This window comes from Misgurnus anguillicaudatus, chromosome 25 (genome assembly GCF_027580225.2).
Source record: "Misgurnus anguillicaudatus chromosome 25, ASM2758022v2, whole genome shotgun sequence".
In the NCBI taxonomy this organism is placed as follows: Eukaryota; Metazoa; Chordata; class Actinopteri; order Cypriniformes; family Cobitidae; genus Misgurnus; species Misgurnus anguillicaudatus.
Genome location: NC_073361.2, coordinates 15,370,473 through 15,397,961, shown reverse-complemented (window position 1 = coordinate 15,397,961; position 27,489 = coordinate 15,370,473). Strand labels below are relative to the sequence as shown.

The 27,489-nt window shown below is 38.1% G+C and overlaps 1 protein-coding gene across 1 annotated transcript; it reads left to right on the top strand.

Moving 5' to 3' along the window:
- Positions 1-238: 238 nt before the first annotated feature.
- On the top strand, positions 239-24,549 carry nphp3 (nephronophthisis 3). The gene is made up of 29 exons (XM_073863686.1): positions 239-529; positions 807-867; positions 1,100-1,503; positions 1,657-1,782; positions 2,026-2,176; positions 3,474-3,626; positions 3,726-3,859; positions 7,813-7,980; positions 8,064-8,234; positions 8,340-8,414; positions 8,577-8,732; positions 11,994-12,097; positions 12,610-12,724; positions 12,920-13,063; positions 13,237-13,334; positions 13,416-13,518; positions 13,603-13,685; positions 13,768-13,906; positions 13,996-14,160; positions 16,151-16,245; positions 16,506-16,628; positions 16,715-16,904; positions 16,986-17,227; positions 17,538-17,613; positions 18,141-18,268; positions 22,519-22,759; positions 22,893-23,018; positions 23,118-23,236; positions 23,369-24,549. The coding sequence occupies exons 3-29, from the start codon at positions 1,180-1,182 to the stop codon at positions 23,529-23,531; spliced, it is 3,912 nt and encodes a 1,303-aa protein (XP_073719787.1). The 5' UTR covers positions 239-529; positions 807-867; positions 1,100-1,179; the 3' UTR covers positions 23,532-24,549.
- The last annotated feature ends 2,940 nt before the right edge of the window (positions 24,550-27,489 follow it).

Genomic DNA, 27,489 nt, shown 5'->3' with positions numbered 1-27,489 from the left:
AGTTGAAGACTTAATGCGTAGCCTACTTAAAGATGTGTATAAATAGCTTACGTTTGAATAATATGCTTTTAATGTTTATAAAACATTTTTATTTTATATGTATATGTTGTTTTGTCTTGCGTAATAAAAATAAAAGCAAAGACCGCATTTGTGGAAATTTGGACAGGGCTATTTTGTCAGATGCTCAGATCAAAACCGAAAAAGCGTCAGATTAGTTTTGGCCTCAGTGTGGACCCGTAGAAGAAGGCGTGCCTAGTAACGCGTGTTGTCAGGAAGACAGTGAAGAGAAAACATGCGCATCGCTGTGATTTGTTTACCTTACACTATGAAGTTAGATATGACAGTAAATCTGATGAACGCGTTACTCATTGACATGTTTTAAAAGTCTTAAAATCGCGGTCATATCCCTCAAAGTGCATCGACCTGCACCCCTTCATTCTTTTAGTAGGGTGGAGTTTAATTTTCTGAACTCTAGTGAGATTTATCTTAATCTCCAGGATGTCTGCAAGGTTTACCATCGAAGATTAAGGTAATACTTGTGCATTATATTACTGTATATATATTACATATACAGTTATCAACGAGAGTCGGAAATGTGTGATTAAAAACGTATTGAGCAGCGCGCTAACCCGAAAACAGATGTCAAATAAATCCAAATTAACTGTTGATCAAACAGTACAATATTATTATTATTATACTATAACTACTGTACATATAAACACTTTTTGGTTCTCAAGAACGGTGTAGGAATTTAATGAGGGTGGGGGTCTGAAATCCCACCCATAAATTTTCCTTTGTGCTTACAGAGTAGTTTGCTTGTGCAGTTTTGTGAAATACGTTTTGCAATGACGTCATGACATACTGAAGGTGAGTAATAATGTATAAGTAAGTAGTACTGTGGCCTGTTGCATAAACTGCTGTGACTAGTCTTACAAGTTAGTTATCTAACCACTATGTTGTTTATACATATATTAAATAGTAATAATGGTGAGCTGCTTACATATGACATTATGAGCTTACTGCCTAAGAAATTAATTTGGCTATTGCTGTGTGCTGTACATAAAAAAAGCACTTAAGTGATTGTGTTTTCTGTTTCCAGTTGAACCATCAATGTGCATTTTGGGATTGTGTGAGTGGCCTATCAGATAGGTGTCCCATTGGCATCCCTCTGCAGTTGCCATGGGTACCGCATCCTCTCTGGTGAGCCCTGGTGAGGTGATTGAGGATGCGTATGGCGGTGAGGGCGGGGAAGCGTGTGAGATACCAGTGGAGGTGAAACCAAAGGCTCGACTGTTGCGTAGTTCGTTCCGGCGTGGCCCTCGTGTTATCGGCGCCAGCTTCAAATCCACTGGATCGGTGGAACTGGAGTACGCTGCTGAGTATGAGCGCCTGAGAAAAGACTACGAGATCTTCAGGGTCAGCAAGAACAATGAGATCACCTCAATGCAGAAGAAAGAAGCCAAGCTGGATGAGGAGAACAAGAGATTGCGTGCTGAGCTGCAGGTTTGAAAGATATACTACGAAAATCAGATCTTTTAAGGTCTTTTTATTGATCTCCGACTGGGCATCGCCACTACTGGGTTCTTGTTGCTGCAAAACGGTAATAATGGTTAGTAACATTCAGACCTCCAATGTTTTTTTTTCTCTGGTTGTCAGGCTCTTCAGAAGACCTACCAGAAAATTCTCAGAGAGAAGGAAAGTGCCCTGGAGGCAAAGTATCAAGCCATGGAGAGAGCAGCTACCTTTGAGCATGACAGGGATAAGGTCAAACGACAGTTTAAGGTGTCAATCTACTCTTGTTTCTGTTTTTTTTTTTACATTAAAGTACTGACAAAATTTCTTGCCTTGCAACATCCCAAATCTTTCCCAGCTCTTTGAAACTCCTTACAGTAGGTGCTTGTGTTCTTACAGTAACTCCTCAGCCTTTACATTTTCTAGTTTAAACTTGACTGCGTAATTGTTCCCCAGTTTCTTCTCTGTTGTCATTGCATGTTGTATTCCCATCCAAAATCCCCAAATTGGCAGATATTCCGGGAGACAAAGGAGAAGGAAATTCAGGATTTGCTGCGAGCGAAACGAGATCTTGAGTCAAAGCTTCAGCAGCTGCAAGCTCAGGGCATCCAGATTTATGATCCAGCAGACTCGGATTCAGATGACAACCGGACCACTGTCACCAGTAGGTCCCTTGTCCACTTTATATGACATTTATATGCAATAATTAAAGTGATGTTGCTTAGTTAGCATGCACCACTAAAAAGACACTGATTATTGTAATGAAACCATGAGAACCATTTATATTCCTGGAACCGCTTCATTCTGCATGTCCAAACCTGTATTGTGGGAAACTTAATAAAGTGTATTTTTTACAATGACTCGATTGGGGGAAGAAAGAGATAAGATGACCTCCAGGGCAAATTTATTATAACATGTTAAAATTGCCACTTATAGATGTGAGCAAAAATGTGCCGTTTTGGGTGTGTCCTTTAAAATGCACATGAGCTGATCTTTGCACTAAATGGCAGTGCTGGGGTTGAATAGTGCAGATTAAGGGGCAGTATTATTTAGGGGTGGGCCGATCCACTTTTTCCATTGCCGATCCGATTTCGATCCCTAAATTCTGAGTATCGACCGATACCGATCCCGATCCAATTCTAGTATTTTTCTTGATTCATTTAGAATTGTGTGACGCGTTTAATTCACCGCTACTCCAGTGTATTAACTCTGCGAGCACCAGACCACTGAGTTTTTGTGACCTTAAATATCTTTATATATGCAATTGTTTTTCGCATAAAGCTGTTAAATATATTAGGAAGACTTTGAATATAGTGTATAAAAACTTTTATAATAGTCTGACTTTTCTATAGCATGACAGTAACAACCATGAGTAAGGCACAGTATCGGATTTGGATTGACCCCGTTATTTCGATATCCGATCCAGCAAAAAAGGTCCGGATCGACTCGATATCCCACAAAATAAAACGTAGCGCTTTTCTAAGCGGATTTAAAAGAGGAACTATATTTTATGGCGTAATAGCACTTTTGGGAGTACTTCGACTCGGCGCAGTAACACCCTCCCTCTCCCATTATGAGAGTGAGAAGGGGAGCGGACTTTTCAGGCGAGTCGAAGTACTCCCAAAAGTGCTATTACGCCATAAAATATAGTTCCTCTTTTAAATCCGCTTAGAAAAGCGCTACGTTTTATTTTGTACCACCAAACTTGCTCGTATAACTACTCGTCTTAAATAGGAAAAACGTTGATGTGTTTGGTCACTTCTAACTTTATCACTAAATGGTAGCATTGAATGAATGGGGCTAAGCTAAATGCTATCGAAGCGTCGCAGCGCGCTCCAGCGCTTACGTGCACGCACACAGATGATAGAGGGATGTATCAACAATTCTTAGTTAAGGTAATAACATATTTTAATATTGAAAATGAGTAGACTATTCCTTTAACATAAAGCATACTTCTTCAGCTGCAGGCACTCAGTGTGAATACTGGAGTGGTGGTGTGTTGGGCAGCGAGCCGTCAATGGGCAGCATGATGCAGTTACAGCAGACACACCGGGGTCCAGAGTTTGCTCACAGTCTCATTGATGTGGAGGGGCCATTTGCTAATGTCAGCAGAGGTGAGTCTGCACCCTCGTGTGTACTTGTGCATGTGTTGATGTTCATGTGTGTGTGTGTGTGCTTGTGCATGTGTTGATGTTTATGTACGCGTATTACAGATGATTGGGATGCTGCTGTGTCCAGTCTTCTGCAGGTGTCTCCTCATGTGTCTCAGGCTCTGTGGAGCAACACAGTCCGCTGCTACCTCATATACACACAGGAGACCAGGGCCGAGTTACAGGCCTTTATACAGGTATACACAAACCTTTGTAAAATGCATTGTCGTGGACAAAAACAAAGGCACAAAAATAAAAATTCTCTCTTAATTTACTATCATGCCATTTCAGATACACAAATGTCTTTGTCTTATATAAAGAAAAAAGACATGTATCTTAATCTTAATATAATATATATATTATTGTTAAGCTGAAGTCATATTTTCCCAACATCTAGGATGGCAAAAGAATGAAATAACTTTTATTTTTGGCTAAACTACTCCTCTTAACAATGTTATTCTCTCTTTCTTTGCCTTCTATTCTTAAAATGTGCTAAATAAATCTGTTGTCTTGCTTTTTTGTATTATATTGTTTTTAATGGTAAGCTATTGTATTGTAGCAAATTCTGTTATATTGTATCATATTACATATTAGTTCTGTCTGCTAAGGTTTTTTGGAAAACCCCTAACACAAACTTTTAACCTTTGGCCTATAACTCATCCTACACTGATAAAAACAAATAACAAAAAAGCCCATAGACTAAAACACTTGAGACACAAATTTTATAGACATTTAAGGCTCAGGGTTCCCACGGGTCATGGAATTTCTGGAATATCATGGAATTTTGAAAAGTCTATTCCAGATATTAAAAGTCAGGGAATTTTATATTTCATTCGACCAAGTCATGAAATATAAAAAATTTGGTTTGTCGCTTTAAAGGCGTGGTGCTTTTTGAGGAACGCTTTGGATAAGGGAGTCGGGCCGACTACCCAAACACACTTGTAGCCAATCGGCAGTAAGGGGCGTGTCTACTAACCAACACCGTTGCCTTGGTTGTGTATGTGTGGGGCGTGTTTGTTTAGGTTATTTCTAGGGCCGGGACTCGATTAAAAAAATTAATCTAATTAATTAGAGGCTTTGTAATTAATTAATCTAAATTAATCGCATTTTAATCTCATATAAATATTTGACCTGAGAACATTAAGAAGTATTTTTACATTGATTTTTATGAATAATGACTGAATACATAAGCTTAACAAAATATTGTTTATTTTTGTTCAACCAAGTCGTTGTACCCGGAGTCGGGCTAATGTCCACGCTAGCTGCTGTATGTTTTGCATTGAGATTATACTTGAGGCTCGATGTGCTGCGGTGATATGTGAATTCCTTGTTGCATATCTTACACACAACCATGCTCTTATCAACGCTTACCAGTGATGCGCGGGTCAATGTATAAACAACCCGCCCGCAACTCGGACCGCAAAGAAAAAAATATATATATTATACCCGACCCGCTTCCTGGCCCGCATTTCTTAAAGTAGTTTGTTTAATATTGCAGGGTTCGGGACTTCTCAGGTTTTGACTGTCTGTGTTCTGGTACCTATGTGCGCGGATGCCCCACCTCGCGTATAAAAACAACAAAACATAATATACTATATAGCCTATATTAAAATTAAAATATATAAAAATGTGCATAATATATTTTTTAAGTTGCACATCGTTTATAGGTTTCTTAAGTGGGATTCGGATGTGAAAAGCGCTGCATAATGTACGCGCCTTTAGTGTTACCATTGAAACTTAACTAAATTAAAAAAAATAAGAGGTGATATATAGCTTTAGCCTACATAAATGCTTATTGCTTTAATGTTGCGAGTTCCTCTTCAGCTTTTCTTGCTGTTATGTTTATAATAGTTCATTGTTCAGAGTTCATATTGATGATCTTATAGTCAATTTAAAAATGTTCTTACAAACTGACTCTATTCGTTTAACTTTTTTCCTTTACCTGCCGTCGCTGTTCTCTGTGCGTGTCCTCCGTCAAAGTAGCCTATTAAAATTAATATGAAGTTGATTTTTAAAAGTCTTAAGCACACCGCAAATCAAACGTGCTGCTACAGTATGCTCTAAATGCGCGTGTAAATTTAACTTCTGGGCACTGCCAGGCTGATTTTTTGAAAAGTAAGTGATATAGGCTACTCACTGCATGTTTTGGCATTCGGTAGCATATGCATCAATGAGATGCACGGTGTTGCTTTTAATGTTCTTTTTAATTTATATTCACAAAACCTAACAACAAAACATTGTTTATAATTACGAGACAAATTATTTGAAACGAAATTCGTTTTAAAGTAGCAAACAAAACTTAAATTAAACTCGTAATAAACTAATTAAATTGAAACAAAACAACATTACAACAATATTTAAACCCAACAATACTCAAACATTAACATATAACAGACATTAGGATACATGTTAAAATAATCTGTAGTTTGTTGGTAGATGTTTATTGGGCAAAACCTCCGTTGCAAACCTCCATTTACCAGAATAAATCATTTTTACTTTGAAATTGATGCGTTGTCACGTTAAAATCAGCTGTTCGTTTAGGTTCCGTCTACTTTTATTTACACTGCATCACAACCCCGGAGTTCTCGAACTAAAACAGGGTCTGCAGCATTTACGAATGACTCTATTAATAAGTGCGATTAAAATGCGTTAAAATGTTTAACGCGTTATTTTTTGTGTAATTAATTAATCTTAATTAACGCGTTAAAGTCCCGGCCCTAGTTATTTCAAATATCAACTTTGGCTTTCAGAGATCATGCACCCCACCTTTAAATATTAGTTCAAAATGTAATCCGCTTGTTAAAAGATTAGTCCATTTTCTTAAAATAAAAATCCAGATAATTTACTCACCCCAAAATGTTGATGTCTTTCTTTGTTCAGTCGAGAAGAAATTATGTTTTTTAGAGAAAAACATTCAAGGATTTTTCTCATTTAAATGGACTTTAATGGACCCCAACACTTAACAGTTTTAATGCAGTTTAAAATTGCAGTTTAAAAGGACTCTAAACGATCCCAAACGAGGCAATAGGGTCTTATCTAGCGAAACGATTGTCATTTTTGGCATGAAAAAAAAAAATTGCACCTTTGAACCACAACTTTTCATCTTTCTCTGGTCGTGTGACGCGCCAGCGCGACCTCATGTAACATTTCAAGAGGTCACAGATGATGTATGCGAAACTACGTCCCAGTGTTTACAAGTGTGGAGAAAGAGGACCGTTCCGACTTTGTTGTATGTCGAATGATACTAATTAATATCTTTGTGTCAGTTTATTGTTTAAAATGGTCTGCAAATGTGCGTTTCATATATGTTACATATATGTAACATGTGACCTTCTGATGTCATTACGCAATTACGTGAGGTCGTGCTGGCTCGTCACACAGCTGGAGGAAGAAGACCAATTGTGTACTAAAAGTGCAGATTTTTTTTTTGCCAAAAATGACAATCGTTTCGCTAGAGAAAACCCTTATGCCTCATTTGGGATCGTTTAGAGTCCTTTGAAACTGCAATATTAAACTGCATTAAAACTGTTACGTGTTGGGGTCCATTAAAGTCCATTAAAATGAGAAAAATCCTGGAATGTTTTCCTCAAAAACATAATTTCTTCTCGACTGAACAAAGAAAGACATCAACATTTTGGATGACATGGTGGTGAGTAAATTATCTGGATTTTTTAAAGAAAATGGACTAATCCTTTAAGTCCGGATCCAAGCCTTCACTGATTTAAAGTGAAACTACAATCTAAACAGCCGTTTACAGGCATTGTTAATTCATTTCATGCATTTAAGCTAATTTTTATAAACTCACGATGTACACTTTATTCTCAGGCTCACAACATCTCAGACAAAGGTCAAGAAAATTCAGCTTAGCTTAAGGAAAAGTCAGGGAATTTGACATTTGGCTTCGAGTGGGAACCCTGAAGGGTGAATTTTTAGGACTGATCATCTAACTGGCAGTCCTAGTAACCATCCAGAATACCCATGAAACCACAAAGCAACAAAATAAAACCACCTTGAAACCTTGGTAACTACATACTGATGCCCTGACAACCTCCCACAACGTCTAAGCTTAACAGCCGTGATGTTTGCCTTGGAGAAGCACCATATTACCTTCAGTACATAAATGTCAATAAATATTGTGACTCTCTTTCAGACTCACTCTTTAAAGCTACAGAGGTTCTGTGAAGGTTTAGGACATTTCTATCTAAACGTGTTGTTTCCTGAGGAGAATGCTCTTCTGTATCTGACTGAACGGAGACAGGAGATCGAGAGGAGCTCTGTGTGTGTGCTGCTGCTCAAGTCTTCAGTGTCAAGTTGTGTTTCTGAGTCTCACATTCACACTCGCTCACATCAACATTGACATTAACCTTGTGTATTTTCTCCTTTTGTTGCTTTAGTTGTGTTATAGAGGATGTGGAGGAAGCCTTTGTGAAGACCCCAGACTCTCGTCCTCTTTTGCTGTATTTGCGGACTGGAGATAGAAAAGGCGAAAAGGAGGAGATCTCCACCCTCAGTCCAGCCACTAGAGAACTGCTGGAAAAAGTGAACAAGGCTGACAAAAGTGCCAAACTTAAGGTATCATCAAAAGAGCACTCATACTATCTTATGTGGCGCAATATTTCCTGAGTAATGTAAATAGCCAGTTTTGTTGAGGTTGACTTCCTTTCTTGTTTTCTGCAGGTGGTAGATCATGCTGGGTCCACAGAGGAAGGAGCTGCTCTGATCTTCTCTCAGCTTGAAAGAATCATCAAACAGGTACACAAATAGAAACCACAGAGGAAAAAATTGTTCAAGGTGTGAACATTTGTTTAACTATCTGATACTCTCACTCTAAGTTAGTCTTGTTTTGCATATGTGGTTTTGAAAGCAGCAGAAGTTGCAAAAAAACAACAACTGACAGGCTGTTGCTGTCCTCAGGAGTTGTTGGGGGTGGAGTTTGAAGAGACTGGGGCGATCGAGGAGAGGGAGGAGGAAGACTCTGGTGATGTACTGTGGGATCTTCACGATGAACAAGAGCAGATTGAGGCGTTTCAGCAGACCTGCGGTGCTGCGGCCAAATTCAGCTTCCAAAAAGTATCTCCAAGTATTCCTAATGATACCTTTATTGTACAGCATGATGTCTGCATTATGGACCTTAAAGGGATAGTTCACCCAAAAATGAAAAGTCTTTCATCATTTACTCACCCTCATGTTGTTACAGACCTGTATTAATTTTTTTTTCTGCTGAACACAAAGGAAGATATGCTGAGCCACTAAACTGTTTTTGAGCACCATTGACTTCCATAGTAGTATTTTATTCTACTATGGAAGTCGATGTGTTTCCTGCTTAATTACAAATATATTACTTTGTTTAGCAGAACAAAAACATTTCAGGGTGTCCGGGGATCTTTAAAAAGTCTTAAATTCCATAGTATGAAAGTAAGGCCTTGATTAGCATTAAAATATCTTAAATTAGCACATGAAAGGTCTTAAAATGTTGTCCAACCAACACCGCCAAGAAGATTGTAACTGTTTTATACATGTGTCAGGCAAAACTGAATAGGTGGATTCTACTAAAGCACAAGTTTGCGGCGAGTTCGCTAAAGTGCGTGGACCGAGTATAAGCAAATGGAGAAAAGTTTGAGTTTTAGCTACGGGGAAGTGCACATTTAATGAAAACTCGTTACTTAACCCTGTTTTTGCTTCGTGCTAAAGACCAGTTACCGTACGGGGTCCGTTGTTTATTTTGCAAGAAAGTTTTAAAACTTGGAACAGTGGGCATCAAAGCTTTAGTGGCACACATGCAATGTAAGAAACATAAAGCCGATGCAGAAACCTGACAGAAACTCCCGGCATCTCTCATTTCTTTCGTGCCTACAGCAGTAGCCATAAAGAGCACCACAACATGATAAACATCTCCATTAGCAGTTTTAAGCACTGTGGTTTCTGCTCCATCAGTCATCCGATCAACGTTTGGCTCCACCATAGATATGTATAATAAAGGCCCTTATTAGTAAAACCCCTAGATTGGTTAAAACATTTTAAAATAATGTGATTTTAGTTAATTAAAATGCTATTTTTCTTCATATATTTTATCATTGGGGATTTCTTATAACTTCGTATGACGTTTAAAGGGGCCATGGCACAAGACTTTTTTAAGATGTCAAATAAATCTTTGGTGCCCCACAGAGCACATATGTGAAGTTTTAGCTCAAAATACCATATAAATAATTTATTATAGCATGTTAAACTTGCAACTTTGCAGGTGTGTGCAGAAATGTGCCGTTTTGGGTGTGTCCTTTAAAATGCAAATGAGCTGATGAAATTCAAACACTGATCACAATGATGGTGGTTTGTTGCAATTAAAACTCAATTGTGTGTTTCTCTGCACTAAATGGCAGTGCTGTGGTTGGATAGTGCATATTAAGAGGTGGTATCATTATAGAAAGGGCTCCTTATGACATCATAAAGAGAGCCAAATTTCAACTACCTGTTTTTATGTGCTTGTAGAGAATGGTTTACCAAAACTAAGTTACTGGGTTGATCTTTTTCACATTTTTTTAGGTTGATAGAAGCACTGGGGACCCAATTATAGCACTTAAACATAGAAAAAGTCAGATTTTCATGCCATGGCCCCTTTGAGGTGAAAAAATATCAGCAAAGTGTTAAAATCTTGTCTGATCTTATTCTCGTCAACCCAATCTCGTTTCATCTTGCGGAGCGTGTTGTCACACTCCTAGAAAATACATCTTTTTTTTGTCATGAAAGATAAAATGTTCTAAAAAACACATGGATGCATGCACACTGGACTATAAAATTGCACTTCATTATTGTGATATAGGTCTTAAATTTTATTCATTATGGTCTTAAAAAGGTCTTAAAAAGTCTTAAAGGACAACAAGTTTGGTATTTTACACTTAAAGCCCTGTTTTCAGATTGTTTATGATGAAATAGAACGGTTTTGACTGAAATTTGGACATATGATGCTGCCCCGAGAATTTTCGGCTTCTGTGGTATCACCCCACCCCCACAATGGCTGCATAGGTGCACTGGAACAATCCTTCTTAAAATGCATTAAACCTTCTCTTACGAAGATGTGAAACTCACCGAGTGGTCAGGGGTGTTCACTGATATGCTCACACAAAAATCGCTGCAAAAGATGCTTTCCAACAGGTTTTATCGTAGTTTTGGTTCAACTCCATTGACTTGTATTAGATGTGCTGTGAGGTACGGTATTACTCCGCGACGGGAACGTTGTTTGTATTCTTGCAATTGGTAAAGGCAGATTATCGCCACCAACTGGGCTGGAGTGTCTATTATTCAAGCTCTCAACGGAAGAATATACAGGTGTGAGGCGTTTGAAAAATAGGTCCATAAGTTTACAATGAATGCTAAAACACCTGTTGGAAAGCATCTTTTGCGGCGATTTTTGTGTGAGCATAAACTAAAGTTTGGTGCATTTTGGGAGGGATTGTTCCGGTGCACCTGTGCAGCCGTTGTGAGGGTTGGGGGGGTGATACCACAGAGGCCGAGGATTCTCGGGCCAGCAGCGTGTGTCCAGGTTTCAGTCAAAACCGTTCTATTTCATCGTGAGCAATCTGAAAACAGGGCTTTGGGTGTAAAATGCCGAACTTGCCCTTTAAATTAGACTTCGTGAAAACCAATGCAGAAACCCCGCATTTATACAGATTTGGCGTAAATGATGACAACATTTTAAATTTTGGGTGAGCTATCCCTTTAATTCATAATGATTGCACTGCAAAAAATGACTTTCTTAATTAGTATTTTTGTCTTGTTTTCAGTAGAAATATCTAAAAATTCTTAAATCAAGATGTATTTTCTTGATGAGCAAAGTTTTTAGACAAAAAATATACAATTTAAGTGAATTTGTGCTTAAAACAAGCAAAAATATCTGCCAATGGAGTGAGAAAATTTTACTTGAATTAAGTGTTTAAGAAAAAAGAAATCTTATTTCGCAATTTTTTTCTCACCCCATTGGCAGATAATTTTGCTTGTTCTAAGGACAATTTCACTTAAATTGTATATTATTTGTCTTAAAACTAGAGTTTTTTACTTAGGTCATTTTGCTTATCAAGAAAAAGCATCTTAATTTAAGAATTTTTAGATATTTCTACTGAAAACAAGACAAAAATACTAAGTAAGAAAGTCATTTTTTGCAGTGTGCTACCTCTGTACATGTCATTGTTTTGTTTACGTGTGGGATTAAACTTAAATTGCTACCTTTGTATATATCATTCATTCTTTTGTTCATGTGTGGGATTACATTTAAATTATAATATAAATTTGTACAATTTTGGATCTGACAAAGGTCACTTCTTTTGGTTCTTTCTGCAGTACGTCGACCGACTCAATGATATGGTCGCCGCTCCTCCACCCACGCCACCACTGTTGGTGTCGGGCGCGCCTGGATCAGGCAAATCGCTTTTGCTTGCTAAATGGTAATCTTAAAGGGACACTCCACTTTTTTTTTTAAATATGCTCATTTTCCAGCTCCCCTAGAGTTAAACATTTGATTTTTACTGTTTTGGAATCCATTCAGCTGGTCTGGCGGTATCACTTTTAGCATAGCTTAGCATAATCCATTGAATCTGATTAGACCATTAGCATCGCGCTAAAAAGTAACCATAGAGTTTTGATATTTTTCCTATTTAAAACTTGACTAGTAGTTACATCCTGTACTAAGACCGACGGAAAATTAAAAGTTGTGATTTTCTAGGCAGATATGGAACTATACTCTCATTCTGGCGTAATAATCAAAGACTTTACTGCCGTAACATGGCTGCAGGAGGCGCAATGATATTATGCACTGCCCAAATACAGTTGAAAGTTACCAATGGGACTACTTTCAGGCGCTGTGTAATATCATTGAGTGTCCCTTTAACTTTACATTTATTACACAATAATTATTTATCTTAAGACTTAATACTTAAAATATGGTATTATTTTACAGGATAGAGTTACAGCAGAAACACTCTCCCAACACCCTGACTCTCTATCACTTCACTGGACGTCCTCTCTCTACCAGTGCAGATCCAGTGCTTATTATTAAACGCCTCACAGTGAAGGTAATATAGACTTATATACTGTGGATAAACACTGGCTTATGACATATGTGACCCTGTCTGTGAAATCTAAGCTGAAGTCTCATCATCTAATGAGCATCAAAATTTTATTTCACTTATTTCTGACCCCTGAGTTACTTTAATCCTAATATGTCTTTATTATACTGTTGATATATTAAAAATCTATGTCCCCTGTAGCTACTCCAGCATTTCTGGTCTATATCTGGTCTCTCGATGGACCCCTCTAAAATTCTTGAGGAATTCCCACGGTGGTTAGAACGACTGTCTGCGCGTCACCATGGCAACATCATAATCATCATCGACTCTATTGACCAAATACAGGTATCACTTCCTAAAATAAACATCCTTTTTTACTGTGATCTGTATTCATGTTTAGGGATCTCTCTACCTCATTTAGATGCCCACATTTCACCTATTTCTTAGTAATTCCATTTTTTTATAAATAGATTTGTTCATTAGCGTGCATCAGCATGGTTCCCTTTATGTTTTACCAGAATGCAGAGCGTCACATGAAGTGGCTGATCGATCCACTTCCTGCGAACGTGAGGGTGCTGGTGTCAGTTAACGTGGAAACCTGCCCACAAGCATGGAGGTTTGTGACCGAGATCTAGTGTTTTCACTTCACAATTACTACTTCACAAACATCAATTGTGTTCAACTTTGAACCATTCAGATTGTGGCCCACGCTGCACCTCGACCCACTTAACCCCAGAGAGGTGAAGAGTGTCATCAGTACAGAGTGTGCAGACACGGATATAAAACTAACCAAAGACCAGGTGATGACCAACGTCAGTCTCACGACATGGTTTTAATGTATTGTATGTGTATGGTGAGTTCCTATCTCTTCTGGTGTAAAACAGGAAAAGAAGTTGGAGAGACACTGTCGTTCAGCTGCAACCTGCAATGCTCTCTATATCTCACTGTTGGCCAGACTCATAACACAGTAAGTCGATGTGTGGATCGATTTGGTTTAGACCAAAGTGTATGGGTAAATTAATCGTTTTTTTTTTTTTTATGTGCGTCAGCTCCAGATCCTCCTGGACATTGGAAAGGACTCTGCAGCAGTGTGTGTTATGTCATGATACAGTGTCGCTGTACAGACTGAGCCTGAAGGTGGTGCTGGACTCACTGAGCACAGATCAGGAAAAGCACGTCTTGAGAGAGGTGACCTTATCTTTGACACAGAACGTCACTCCAAAAACATTTTGAACCATTTAGTGAGTGTATGTTTGTCTATATTTTTCTGTGTGCAGTTACTGTGCTTGCTGTGCGCTAGTCACAATGGTGTCAGCGAATCTGAGGCACTGGAGCTGTTCTCAGACCTGAGTTTTTCCATGCTCACCTCAATGCTACACAGTCTGCAGAGGCTGCTCATAATTACTTATGCCTGCGGTCTTATCCGCTTTCAGCATCAACAGGCTTGTGGTTTATGGCCGTGTTATACAAAACTGATAAAAAATACTTTAAAATTATCATTTCACGATAGTAATATCTAAAACTGAATTGTTGAATGCTCCTATTTGGGCTGGAGCAAAAAAGCGATGTTTTACGCGTGTACCTTTAAATGCAAATGAGCTCCTGCTTTCGGTTAAAAATAGTGAATACACTATGGGACAGTCGTATTTTTAGCCGCATTAGTGCTACAACATGCTACAAAACACCTTTAGAAAAGCTTTTTGGTCCAATTAAAGGCGGAGTCCACGATGTTTGAAAAACGCGTTGGAAAAGGAGACGGGCCGACTACCAAAACACACTTATAGCCAATCAAATCAAATCAAATGGTTGCGTATGTGTGGGGCGGGTCTATCAACAGAAGGTCCAGATTCTATTGGGGTAGGGGCGTGTTTGTTTAGGTGATTTCAAATATCAACATTGGCTTTCAAACATCATGGACTCCGCCTTTAATCAGGCAGTGGACGTGGGCGGAGCTTATCAGTGTGACATCACATTAACAAGAAAATATAATAGCATGTCTAATGAGACTGCTTTGTTTTTTTTTTTTTACTTTTATTTTATTTCCTATTATCAAGTGCAGTCATACAGTATGTCACAAATTCACATTTTGATGATCCAATATTGATGGTACAGCAAAGCATTAAGGGCAGGTCCGCAAATAATTTTACAATACAAATGACCATTGGTAAATAAATGATAAATAAGCAAAATAAAAGTAAGAAAAATATATTCTACATAATATTCATATCAAATGAAAATGAATACATCTGCTTTCAATTGTAATAATACCGTTTTATGCTCCATGTTATAAACATTTTCGATTCTTTCCTTTCATTGTGCAACCGTTGGAGGGTGTGGCTTCAGCGAGGAGGCAGTAATTACCTTATTTGCTATTAAAAGAAGAGACTGCTTTGGTTTAATGGGGATTAAAAAAGAATGAGAGGGTGGATGATTTTTTCATTGTAGGGTTGTTGTGTCCACACACTGCTAAAACACATTTATGTCCAAACATAATAAAAGTGGATTTTGCATGATATGGGCCCTTTAATGTTACCCTGGATGTATGGTTTTTCAGGACAATATTTGGCAGAGATACAACTATTTGAAAATCTGGAATCTGAGGGTGCAAAAAAATAATTATATAAATAAATATTGAGAAAATCGCCTTTAAAGTTTTGATATATTTATGGTAGGAAATTTACAAAATGTCTTCATGGAACATGATCTTTAAATAATAAAAAATTTTGGCATAAAAGAAAAATCTGTAATTTTGACCCATACAATGTACTGTTGCTATTGCTACTAATCTGTTACTTAAGACTGGTTTTGTGGTCACATGTGTTACCCACTCTGTAAAAACCCAGCAACCCAGGTCATTTTTTGGTGATTTCCTGGTTTCTACATAAAATCATCCGTTAACATTCTGTGAAAAATAACCTTAAAGGAGACATATCATGAAATTTTTTCCATGCTTAAGTGCTATAATTGGGTCCCCAGTGCTTGTATCCACCTAGAAATGTGAAAAAGATCAACCCAGTAACTTAGTTTTGATAACCCATTCTCCGCAAGCATGTGAAAAAATAAGTCATAAAAATGTGATGTCAGAAGGGGATAATACTGCTCCTTAATCTGCACTATACAACCACGGCACTGCCATTTAGTGCAGAGATCAGCTCATTTGCATTTAAAAGGAAACACCCTAAAACGGCACAATTTTGCTCACACCTACAAAGTGGAAATTTTAAGATGTTATAATAAATTATCTATATGATATTTTGAGCTAAAAACTTTACAAACGTACTCTGAGGACACCAAACATTTACTTGACATCTTAAAAAAGTCTTGTGAAATGTCTCTTTTAAAATCAACTGTGAATAGTTATGTCAAAGATTGAAATTAACATCACATATGTGATATTATAAAGAAGTGGTATAATTGTTATACATTTTCCAGGCTTGTGAAGCGGTCAACCAGGAGTTTATGGATGAGGGCCGACACTGTGGATCTTACAGAGAGACACTTATTCAGTTCTTTAGTCGACAACTGGAGTAATAACATCTACTCTTGACTTTCGTTGTGTATTTTTCTGCATGTTCTTAACCTATCACTGACATAAGCTACATACCAATAAGTGGTTTTTTTTCACCAAATACTTTTGAATAAGAGTTTTTGTTCAACAAGACGAGGGTTGTTCAGTGTATTTATTTATTAAGTTATTAAAGAGTTTAAGGGTTTATTTTATAGTGAACGACAGACATTATCATTATTATTAGTACATTATGTCCATGTTGTATTCATGTATGTTCAGTCAAGACAGAGTCACATGGCGTGTTGCGGATGAGTTACCGTGGTTACTGCAGCAACAGGAAGACAGGGTTAAGCTCCAGATGAGTCTGCTTAACTTATTTGTGTCCCAGAATCTCTACAAAAGGTACGATCTCATCTTCCTGCCCTGCGGTTTCTACTTCTTGTGTAAAGATGAGCACATCTCAGGTAACAACTTCCTGTTTTTCATAGAGGTCACTTTTCAGAGCTTCTTGCATACTGGCAGTTTGTCGGTAAGGACAAGTGCTCCATGGCCACAGAGTATTTTGACTCCTTAAAGGAGTTTGAGAAGACCTGTGAAAGCGAACAGAGCATGAGTCAACTGGCCAACCTCTATGAAACATTGGGTCGCTTCCTTAAAGATCTGGGATTGCTCAGCCAGGTGTGAACCGAGAGCAGATTTGATTATTATCTGTAGTCTATATCAAATTTTGTGTAACACGCATCCATGTGTCGTTTAAAGGCGGTGGCCCCCTTGCAGCGTTCCTTAGAGATTCGTGAGACGGCACTGGACCCAGACCACCCGAGCGTGGCACAGTCCTTGCATCAGCTGGCGGGGGTCTACGTTCACTGGAGGAAATTCGGAAATGCAGAGCAGTTGTACAAACAAGCTTTGGAGATCTGTGAAAACGCCTATGGACCCGAACACAGCACCGTGGCTAGAGAACTAGATTCACTTTCACTCCTCTACCAGAAACAAAACAAGTATAGCACTTTTTCTCAAGCATTTCAAGCTCAAACATACATATCTCAGAGATCATGACATTGTTTCAAAATCAGTTTTGTATTGTTATTTACTTATTTATGGTATACTTAGTGATTTTGTTATACTATCAAAGGGATAACTGTCAAGGTCAAGCTTTATTAAGATCCCTTTCAGGCAATTTGGATGCAGCAGTAGTCAAAAACACAAAGGACCCATACAATACATTTTAAAAAGTTTTCATTCTTTTTCAATGACTGTGTCATTAAACTTTAAGTAAAATCTGTTTTTGTATTTCTGTTTGGATGACAGGTATGAACAGGCTGAGAAGTTAAGAAAGAGGTCTGTCAAAATCAGACAGAAAACGGCACGCCAGAAGGGCCACATGGTGAGGTCAAGAAAAATAATATAATTTAGGGACGCGTGTGGCAGTAGTGGTCAAAAGTGATGTGCAAAGGGGAACATTCAGGTTAGATTAAACCATCAAAATATATAAGGTGTGTGGTACAAAATGGACAAAAGACTAAACTTTTATTTCAAAATAATTCAGAATAAAGAAAGGGAATCTGGGTTTTATTCGAAAGCTTACAAGAAATGCATAAAAAAGCTCACAGGTAATATAGCATACACTGATTACAGTTTGATCCATTGTTAATAATATTCTCTACTGTGGTCATATTTTGTAGTTATTGTCCAAACTTTGCACATGTGTTGTATGTAGTTTTTTGCCAAGCCTCTTTAAATTATTCTTAAAGCGGCGCTTTATTATACTCACCAAACACACCAATGCAATATGCGTACAAGACGTCAGTTGTTCAAAGTTGGATATCACTACTGTATGTGTCTGTCATCAAAGTGTCCTATGTGTGATAGAAATGTTTCCCAGTATATTTGTGTATTTTCTCTTCTCTCTAGTATGGTTTTGCTATTTTAAAACGGCGAGCGCTGCAGTTAGAGGAACTGACGCTTGGTAAAGACTCAGCGGATTGTGCCAAGACGCTAAATGAACTCGGAGTGCTTTATTACCTGCAGAACAACCTCGAGTGAGTAACTTCATTTCATACTGGACATACGCACAACCGGTGCAACGTCATAGAATGTCTCTGAACAGGTTCACGCCCACTTTTGGGGGAATTCAGACTAGACCTTCCATTGACTTCCATTCAAAATAGCGGAACAAAGCAACGTTCGTACACAGCCGGCAGGCGTAATTAACTTATGAAATCATTCAGATTAAACATGTTGAGTAATTATCTGTCCACCCTGCCTGCCATAGAGCACGAAAGATACATTAACACATTTAATTTGGTCATAATAAAAACATGTCTCTTTCATTCTCCCAGCATCAAATTTGTGTAACAACGCTCCCTATTGGCCAGAGGTGTCTTACCCGGACATTTACATTTACGTACCTCATCGAGTCAACAGGGAAGCAAGTGAATGATTTTACTTCGTATTTCAAAGTTACTTCATATTTATATATTATGTCTTTATATTTAGAGTAATGAGTGCACTTTTCCATCGAGCCATACAACTTACTGGCTTAGCGATATTTCCAGCAATCACTGGATGACGTTGTTACACAAATTTGACCCTGGGAGAATGAAAGGGACATGTTTTTATATTGACCAAATTAAATGTGTTAATGTATCATTCGCGCTCTATGGGAAGCAGGGTGGACAGATAATTACTCAACATGTTTAATCTGAGTGATTTCATAAGTTATTTACGCCTGCCGGCTGTGTAAAAACGTTGCTTTGTTCCTTCAATGGAAGGTCTGTTTTTATTCCCTCAAAAAGGGGCGGTGACGAAATTTACAGTCAAGTTCCCGGTAGTCCGTATAGACGGGTTGCACGGCGACGTCACTAACTGGTTGCGCGCGCAACCGAGGGGCAGAAAGAAGAGACGTGCATTGTGTTGTATGCTAGTAGCGGTGTCTGTAAGTCAAAATGCCAAGGAATTTTTGTGTGGAAAATAGTACCAACAGAGTCAGTGCTGGGTGCCTGATGTTAACATACCAGTAGATGCGACTATTACGTTACTAGCATTAAAATTATAACATTATAATTCATACATGTATCACAGTAACACTGCAAAAATAAAGACGGAAAAACAGATCCAACTAAAATAAAGTCTTATTTATATACAAACAATAAAGAACGCTTCAATAATTAAGGTTGCTGCAGTAGCGGATCAGCTCACCAATCTGGCTTTCTGCCCCCTGGATGCGCGCGCACCCTGTAATGTTTGTAAACTTGCAACCCCTCTATAGCAGTATCCATTACTTCTAAAAAAATATGAGCTGAGAAATTATTAAAAAATGTCTAAAATATGACACCTACATATGACAGCCCTGACTGCAAGTTAGCAGTTTTTTAAAGTAATTTTTTAGTGCATGAAAATGCTTTGATGCACATTCTGCCTGTCAGTCATTTTGCACATTCACAGAGCAGTCCATATATGGGCAGCAGGAAGCTGAGAATGTGGTAGCTGAAGCAAACCATTTAAAAGAAAAGTTATCCAAAATATGAAAAATTTTCTCATAATTTACTCGACTTCATGCCATCCAAGAGGTACTTGGGTGATTCTCACGAAATCCAGACCTAAAAAGTGTCCAGCATCAGATTTTTTTTAAAGCCATTGAAGCCTTTTTTTACACATATAAGATTAAGGCCTTAACTTACTATAATCATTATTTTTAGAGTATTTAAAAAATATTTCCTATAGAATTATTTAGGGATGCACCGAATCCAGGATTCGGCTGAATTCTGGGCTTTTTGACGGGGTTCAGGTTCGGCCGAATCCTAGATTTTTTTTCCACCGAACCCTAGCCTTGTGCTACGCTGGTCGACGTCACGCGGCCGTTGATTACACACATCGGGTGCTGATGTGGAGATAAGCTTTCTCTTTCTGTGAGCTTTAGGGGCAGTTCACATTTCGCGGACGCACCTGGAAAAACAAGCGTGTCGCACCACATCGCTTTCATTATGCATAAGCTTATGGTAATTGTTTTTCCCACTTGTCATCCTGGCATAATGTTGCCTATCCTTTTTTACAGTTAAAATTAAATAAAATGAAAAATACTCTGCTGTGGACGTTGTTTACTTCATTAATGTGTTTTACTGTGTTAATGGAATAAGGATGCGAGTAGGATTCGGTATTCGGTTTCGGATTCGACCGAATCTTAAACAGTGGATTCGGTATTCGGCCTAACCCAAAAAATCTGGATTTGGTGCATCCCTAAAATTATTTACATTTTTTAGATTATCATTATAAAAATTATCATTACCGCAACATGATATAACATTAAATATATGCATTTACAAACTCATGTTTCGGTAATGAGAACTAAAAAGTTGTCTAGGTACTATGACAAACAAAAAATCAACCTTTATCTGGAGAGAAAACATAAGAACTGCTTACCTGGTAGCCATCTTGAGTGTCACAGTCAATTATGTCCCTTCCAACAATTTTCTTTTTAAATGTTAGTTCCTTAAAGGCTTAAACAATGATTGAAAATTGTTGTGGAGGATGAGAAAATTGGTCTTGGACACATTTATATTCCTTATTATTGTCTCTACATTTACCAATGATCACCAAACACCACAGGTTTCTTTACTGTAAATGTTTATAGTATAACATGCACTGAAGCTTTTTATTTTTTAGATTTTTTAATTTTAAATTTTCCATGTCAAAGAACCCAAATCTATTCATGGACACATTGCGGTAATGAAAATGTTACCCTTAAATGTGGGGAAAAAACATGAAGTACATGAAGAGATGTTTGTAATTGTTTGCTTCTTATTTTGATACTCTTACTTATTTACTTTTTTTATCAAAATGTTTCATGACACCTCATGAGTCTAATTTCGCGAGAATCACCCATTTGTTTTTAGTTAAACACAAACAAATAATTTAATCTCCATATATGGTCACGTTATCGATTTAGCCAACATGGCAAACCGCTAAAAACCATATCTATCCATCATTAAAGTAATCAATATGTTTGTGAGAGATAACAATATTTTTAGCTTATTTAGTGATCAATACATCATATATCCATACCAATGTAGAGATGAGCACAGTAAATTTAAATATGGTGGCACATCAATAACTTACAAATTTCATTGATTCTACAATAAATAACAATACATTAAGGGGTGGTTTCCCAGACAGGGATTATCTTAATACAGGACTAGACCTTAGTTTCATTAGCAAAATAACTAGTTTTAACAAACATGCCTTACTTAAAAAATTACTTGTGTGCATTTTGAGGCAAAACAAAGAGCACTGATGTATTTTAAGATATGTCAGTGCAAGTTGTTTTGAGTTTGTACAGCTCTTACATTTATTTTAGTCTAGGCCTAGTCTAATCCCTCTCCGGGAAACCGCCCCCAATTGTTACTTAAAGGTGCAATGGTGCAAAGGTGCAATCTACATAACTATATTATCAGTGGTGTATAAAAACCTTACATAATGAACTGTATTGTTTTTATTACCTTACAATAAGCCGTTTTTATCCACACACACCGCAGGCCTCCTTACATGGAAGTCACCGTCATGTTTCTACAGTAGCCTCAAACCTTTCTATAGAGCGCGTTTCGTCCCTACGTTGTCTCAGATGACGACATGTTTGTCCTGTAGCAGCTACCGTAGCTTCACTATGCGTTTCGAAATTGAGGTTGGTTGCAATTCACAATCTCACCGCTAGATGATGCTGCTTACACTGCAAAAAATGACTTAATATTTTTGTTTTGTTTTCAGTAAAAATATCTAAAAAAAAATCTTAAATTAAGATGTATTTTCTTGATGAGCAAAATGACCTAGGAAAATAAGTCTAGTTTTTAGACAAAAAATATAAAATTTAAGCAAATTTGTGCTTAAAACGAGCAAAAAACTGCCAATGGAATAAAATAGTTTTTCTTGAATTAAGTGTTTATGAATAAAATAAACTTATTTCAAGAAAAATGTTCTCATTCCATTGGCAGATTTTTTTTTGCCAATTTATATAAAGTTTATTTTTTGGTATAAAAACTAGACTTATTTTCCTACGTCATTTTGGTCATTAAGATACAGCTTCATTTAAGAATTTTTTTATATTTTTTACTGAAAACAAGACAAAAATACTACGTAAGAAAGTAATTTTTTGCAGTGTAAAAACCCACGTTACACCTTTAAATCTGTTCTTATCCCTAGGTTTTGAGTAGTTATATCAACTGCCATTATTTTATATAAGCTCTGTTTTGATTTTCTAGTTATACAGTGTGTATATTAACCAGTTTGTTTCGCCCAGTGCCGCAAAAGTGTTCCTGACGCGATCGTTGGAAATGCGTCAACGTGTGCTGGGAGCGGATCACCCTGACTGTGCCCAGTCTCTGAACAACCTGGCCGCGCTGCACAGTGAGAGGAAAGAGTACGACAAAGCGGAGGAGCTGTACGAAAAATCGCTCGACATTCGCAAAAGAGCACTGGCGCCTGACCATCCGTCTCTTGCCTATACCCTCAAACACTTGGCCATGCTTTACAAGCGCAGGGTGAGAAATTGCAGTAAAATTTTGTTTGAAGATTGTGTAATGTTTATCTTTAGTAACTAACTACTGTACGTTTCATTTTTGCATTGGTGAAAATGTCTCTTTTTGATCGCGTGCCCGTGTGTGCGTGTAACAGGGAAAGCTGAAAAGGGCAGTTCCTCTTTATGAACTAGCTCTTGACATCAGAGAAAAAAGCTTTGGACCCAAACATCCCAGTGTGGCCACAGCTCTGGTTAACCTAGCTGTTCTCTACTGCCAATTGGTGAGAAACTTTCAACGCTGGATTTCTCAAGTCTAACCAAGCTGTGGATTATAAAACATGTGATTTGTGCACGATTGGATGTGTGTTTTTGTTTTGCAGAAGCAGCACAGTGATGCTCTGCCTCTATACGAGCGAGCGCTGAAGGTGTACGAGGACAGTCTCGGCCGACTGCACCCTCGTGTTGGAGAGACCCTTAAAAACCTGGCTGTGCTCAGTTAGACTTCTAACTCGTCTGTTATATTACTATAGCACAGGAAAACCAATTAACCCTCAAACCTCTCAAACACAGTGATTTAATAGATGAAAATGTTTTCTTCTACACAATCCATCTTTGTTTTTATTCTCAGTTATGAAGAGGGAGATTTTGAGAATGCTGCAGAATTGTACAAACGAGCCATGGAGATAAAGGAGGCGGAGCCATCCCTGGTTTGTGGGAAAGCCCCCTCGCGTCACTCATCCAGCGGTGACGCGTTTAGCATACAACCCCCCGCCCTGCCTCATACCTCAAGGTGACACCTGACCTTTTGAACATTTCCTAATTTACATCAGCTCTATTTGCCATATTCAATACGATACTTCATTGTCTCAGTGAAAGGATTTGTGCACAGATCAATCAAATATGCATCATGAAAGACAGCCAGATCATGAGTATTAATTTTTACGGTACAAATCAAGTATTTATGCATTAAAATGTGTTAATAAAAAGGGTTCTCTTTGTAACACAGCACTCTATACTATAGCAATGGTGTCAAACCCAGCTCTTGTTGGGCCACCATCCTGCAAAATTAAACTGTGTTGTGTTTTTTAGTGATGAACAAGACAGTGTTATATGATGCAGAAGTATTTGAACTTGTATTTTCTATGTATTTGCTTTATATACAATTTATGAGTATATATTTTTATCACTGTTGGTTAAAAAAAATCATTGGGCAGTTTCCCGGACAGGGTTTAGATTAATCCAGGACTAGGCCTTCGATATATTAGGACATTCAGGTTGTTTCTATAAACATACCTTACAGTAAACATTTCAGATGGCCATCTAAAAACAAAACCTTGGCACAATATCTTAATGACATTAAGTGCAAGATGTTTTCAGTTAAGACAGCTCAAATATGCATTTTAGTCTCAAGAGTAGGCTTAAGCCCTGTCTGGAAAACCGCTCCTATAACATATATAAACTATATAATGAATTAATTTAGAAGTATATTTATTTTATAATGTCAGTATTACTCTTAATGTAGCAGTGTTAAAGATGGAGGTTTCCATCATTTCAGTAATGCTTAAATGATTGTACCATTGTGTGACTGAATATTCACCTGCCTTTATGCACATTGTAAAATATGTGATATTTTGCAGTTTAACTATGCAGGCTTCCTTTGACCCATGACTTGCTTCCTGTTGTTACATGCCTTCACTTTATCTTTTAACAGAAATGCAGAAGTTGCAAAGAAAGTGTCACATTTAACCATGCAATGTATCGTTTTCGGATTGTCAACATGTTTCATGTGCAATAAATACATTGTCATTGTCATACATGCTGTCATTGTTTAGTGTAGGTGCATGGATAACAATGAGATATAAATCAATATTTGTTTAAAAAGAGTTTGTGAAACACATTAAATGTAAGTATGGCCTAGTTTATTTATGATAAATGGATTTGGAACTATGTAACTGCAACACAGGGGAAATACCAAATGGGCCGACTGAATCAAGCTGATAGATGAGCAATTTTTACAACCACGGTATGCAGCAAAGCATTTGTGAAGCCACAACACGCACAACCTTGAGGCAGATGGGCTACAACAGCAGAAGACCTCACCGTATACCACTCATCTCCACTACTAATAGGAAAAGCAGGCTAGAATTTGCACGAGCTCACCAAAATTGGACAGTCGAAAACTGAAAAAATGTTGCCTGGTCTGATGAGTCTCGATTTCTGTTGAAGTAGAGTCAGAGTTTGGCGTAAACAGAATGAGAACATGGATCCATCATGCCTTGTTACCACTGTGCAGGCTGCTGGTGGTGGTGTAATGTGTGTGGGATGTTTTCTTGACACACTTTAGGCCCCTTAGTGCCAATTGGGCATCGTTTGCCACGGCCTACCCGAGTATTGTTTCTGACCATGTCCATTCCTTTGTGACCACCATGTACCCATCCTCTGATGGCTACTTCCAGCAGGATAATGCACTATGTCACAAAGCTTGAATCATTAGGGCCCGAGCACCAAGGAGCAGGCCAGAATGGCCTGCACCGTGGGTGCAAAGCCCTATTGTTTTTGCTCAGTTTCTTTTACTTTTTCTTCTCCAAAATGAATCGCATTTTTGAGGGCCTAAACATGCTTGAAAACTCATTAAACTTTGCACACGCGTCAGAAGTGACGAAAATGTACATGTGGTATAGGCATCAGAAATGGGCGTGTAGAAATGGCTCAATAGCGCCACCTGCAAAATTTCAATAGAACAGCTCTCCCGCTACGAAAAACGTACAGATACGAAATTTGGTAGGGTCATCTATCACCTCAAGACCTACAAAAAAGTTCCTTGGAACCAAGCTCTAACCCCCACAGGAGTCGGCTATTTTGAATTTTCTCTGTGATTTCTGTGCAAATTTTGCCATTTCCAGGCTTCGCACTTTAACGAACTCCTCCTAGAGATTTTATCAGATCATCATCATATTTGGTCAGTCTCATCTAAAGGCCTTTGTGATGTTAAATTGCGAAGCTTTTGACTTTTCGTTGGAGGGTGTGTCCGTGACCGCCTGACAAATTTCACAATTTTCGCATGAAAGAGGAAGTTGTTATAACTCAGCCATACAATGGCCAATCTGCCCCACACTTCACATGTTTGATAAGGGTCTTGGCCTGAACACATTTCAATGCCAATATTTAGCTTCCGTCATAGTGCCAAATAGAGGTAGCAGGAAATGGCATGTTTTACGCCGTGATTTACTGCTCTTAGAGATTTAATCAAGTCATCATCATTTTTGGTCAGACTAATCTTAAGCCCTTAGCGATGATAAATTGCGAAGATCTTGACTTTTCGTGGAAGGGCGTGTCCGTGGCGGCCTCGCAAAGAGTGATGTTTCGCCATGAAACAGGAAGCTGTTGTAATTCAGGCATACATTATCAGATCTGCCCCCGACTTCACATGTTTGATAAGGGTCCCGGCCTGAACACATCAACATGGCATAATTCAGTAACAGTCATAGCGCCACCTAGAGGCAGCAAGAAATACTATGTTTTACGCTGTGACTTACTGCTTTTAGAGATTTAACCATATCAACATCATATTTTATCAGTCTAATCTCAAGACCTTTTGTGATGATAAATAGCGACGACCTTGACTTTTTGTTAAAGGGCGTGTCCGTGGCGACCTCGCAAATTATCACTAAATTAATCGCATTTTTGACTGCCTAAACAAGCTCAAAAAGTCATGAAAAGTTGCACACGTCTAAAATGTGGGGAAATGTTTTATTTGAAATAGGCTTCAGAACTGGAGGTGTAAATATGGCTCTATAGCGCCACCTACAAAAACTTAAGAGAGCAGCCTGCCAAATTTCTGCTTTTCGCCATAAAACAGGAAGTTGTTCTAACTCAGGCTTAAACCGTCCAATCTGACCCATGGTTCACATGTTTGATAAGTGTCCTGACCTGAACACATCAACGTGGCAATATTCAGAGATAGTCATAGCGCCACCGGCTAGCAGCAGGAAATGTAAGGTTTTACACAGTGATTTACTGCTCATTGAAATATATTCAGATCATCATCATATTTGGTCATCATCATATTTGGTCAGACTGATCTTAAGGACTTCACAATGGGAAATTGTGGAGATCTGGAATTTTCGCTAAAGGGCGTGTCCGTGACGGCCTGGAAAAGTTTGATGTTTCACCATGAGAAAGCTGTTGTAACTCAGGCATACAATGTCTGACCTGTCACAGACTTCATATGTTTGACAAGGGTCCTGGCCTCAACACATCAATATAACAACAATCAGTTACAGTCATAGCGCCACATGTGGCACATCATATTTCCTTTGAATATCCACCTATATTTACCCACATAAATACATATCCCCCTGGTTCACAGCTTTACTAATGCCATAGGGTAGCGGTATCCATGCGTGCGAGGGCCCTACCATCGCTGCTCGCAGCTTTAATTTCATATTGGTTTCTTGAACATGACATGGCAGTTTTAAAGGCGAAAGGGGGTCAACCACAGTATTAGTATGGTGTTCCTAATAAACCCTTAGGTGAGTGTATCTTCTAGGGTGCCTACATTACAATTATTTTTGAACTGGTTCGAGGGATTATAAGTGATTATTAATTCTGGATGCTTTTAAACTTTCATTACGTTAATAAACAGTTAACGTGTGCCAGAGCATATCCGAGTAGTTAGACAACCTGTTAAGATGTATTATCTTAACCTCAATAATAGTTCATCATCATTTTAAACACAGCTAGAGATAAATG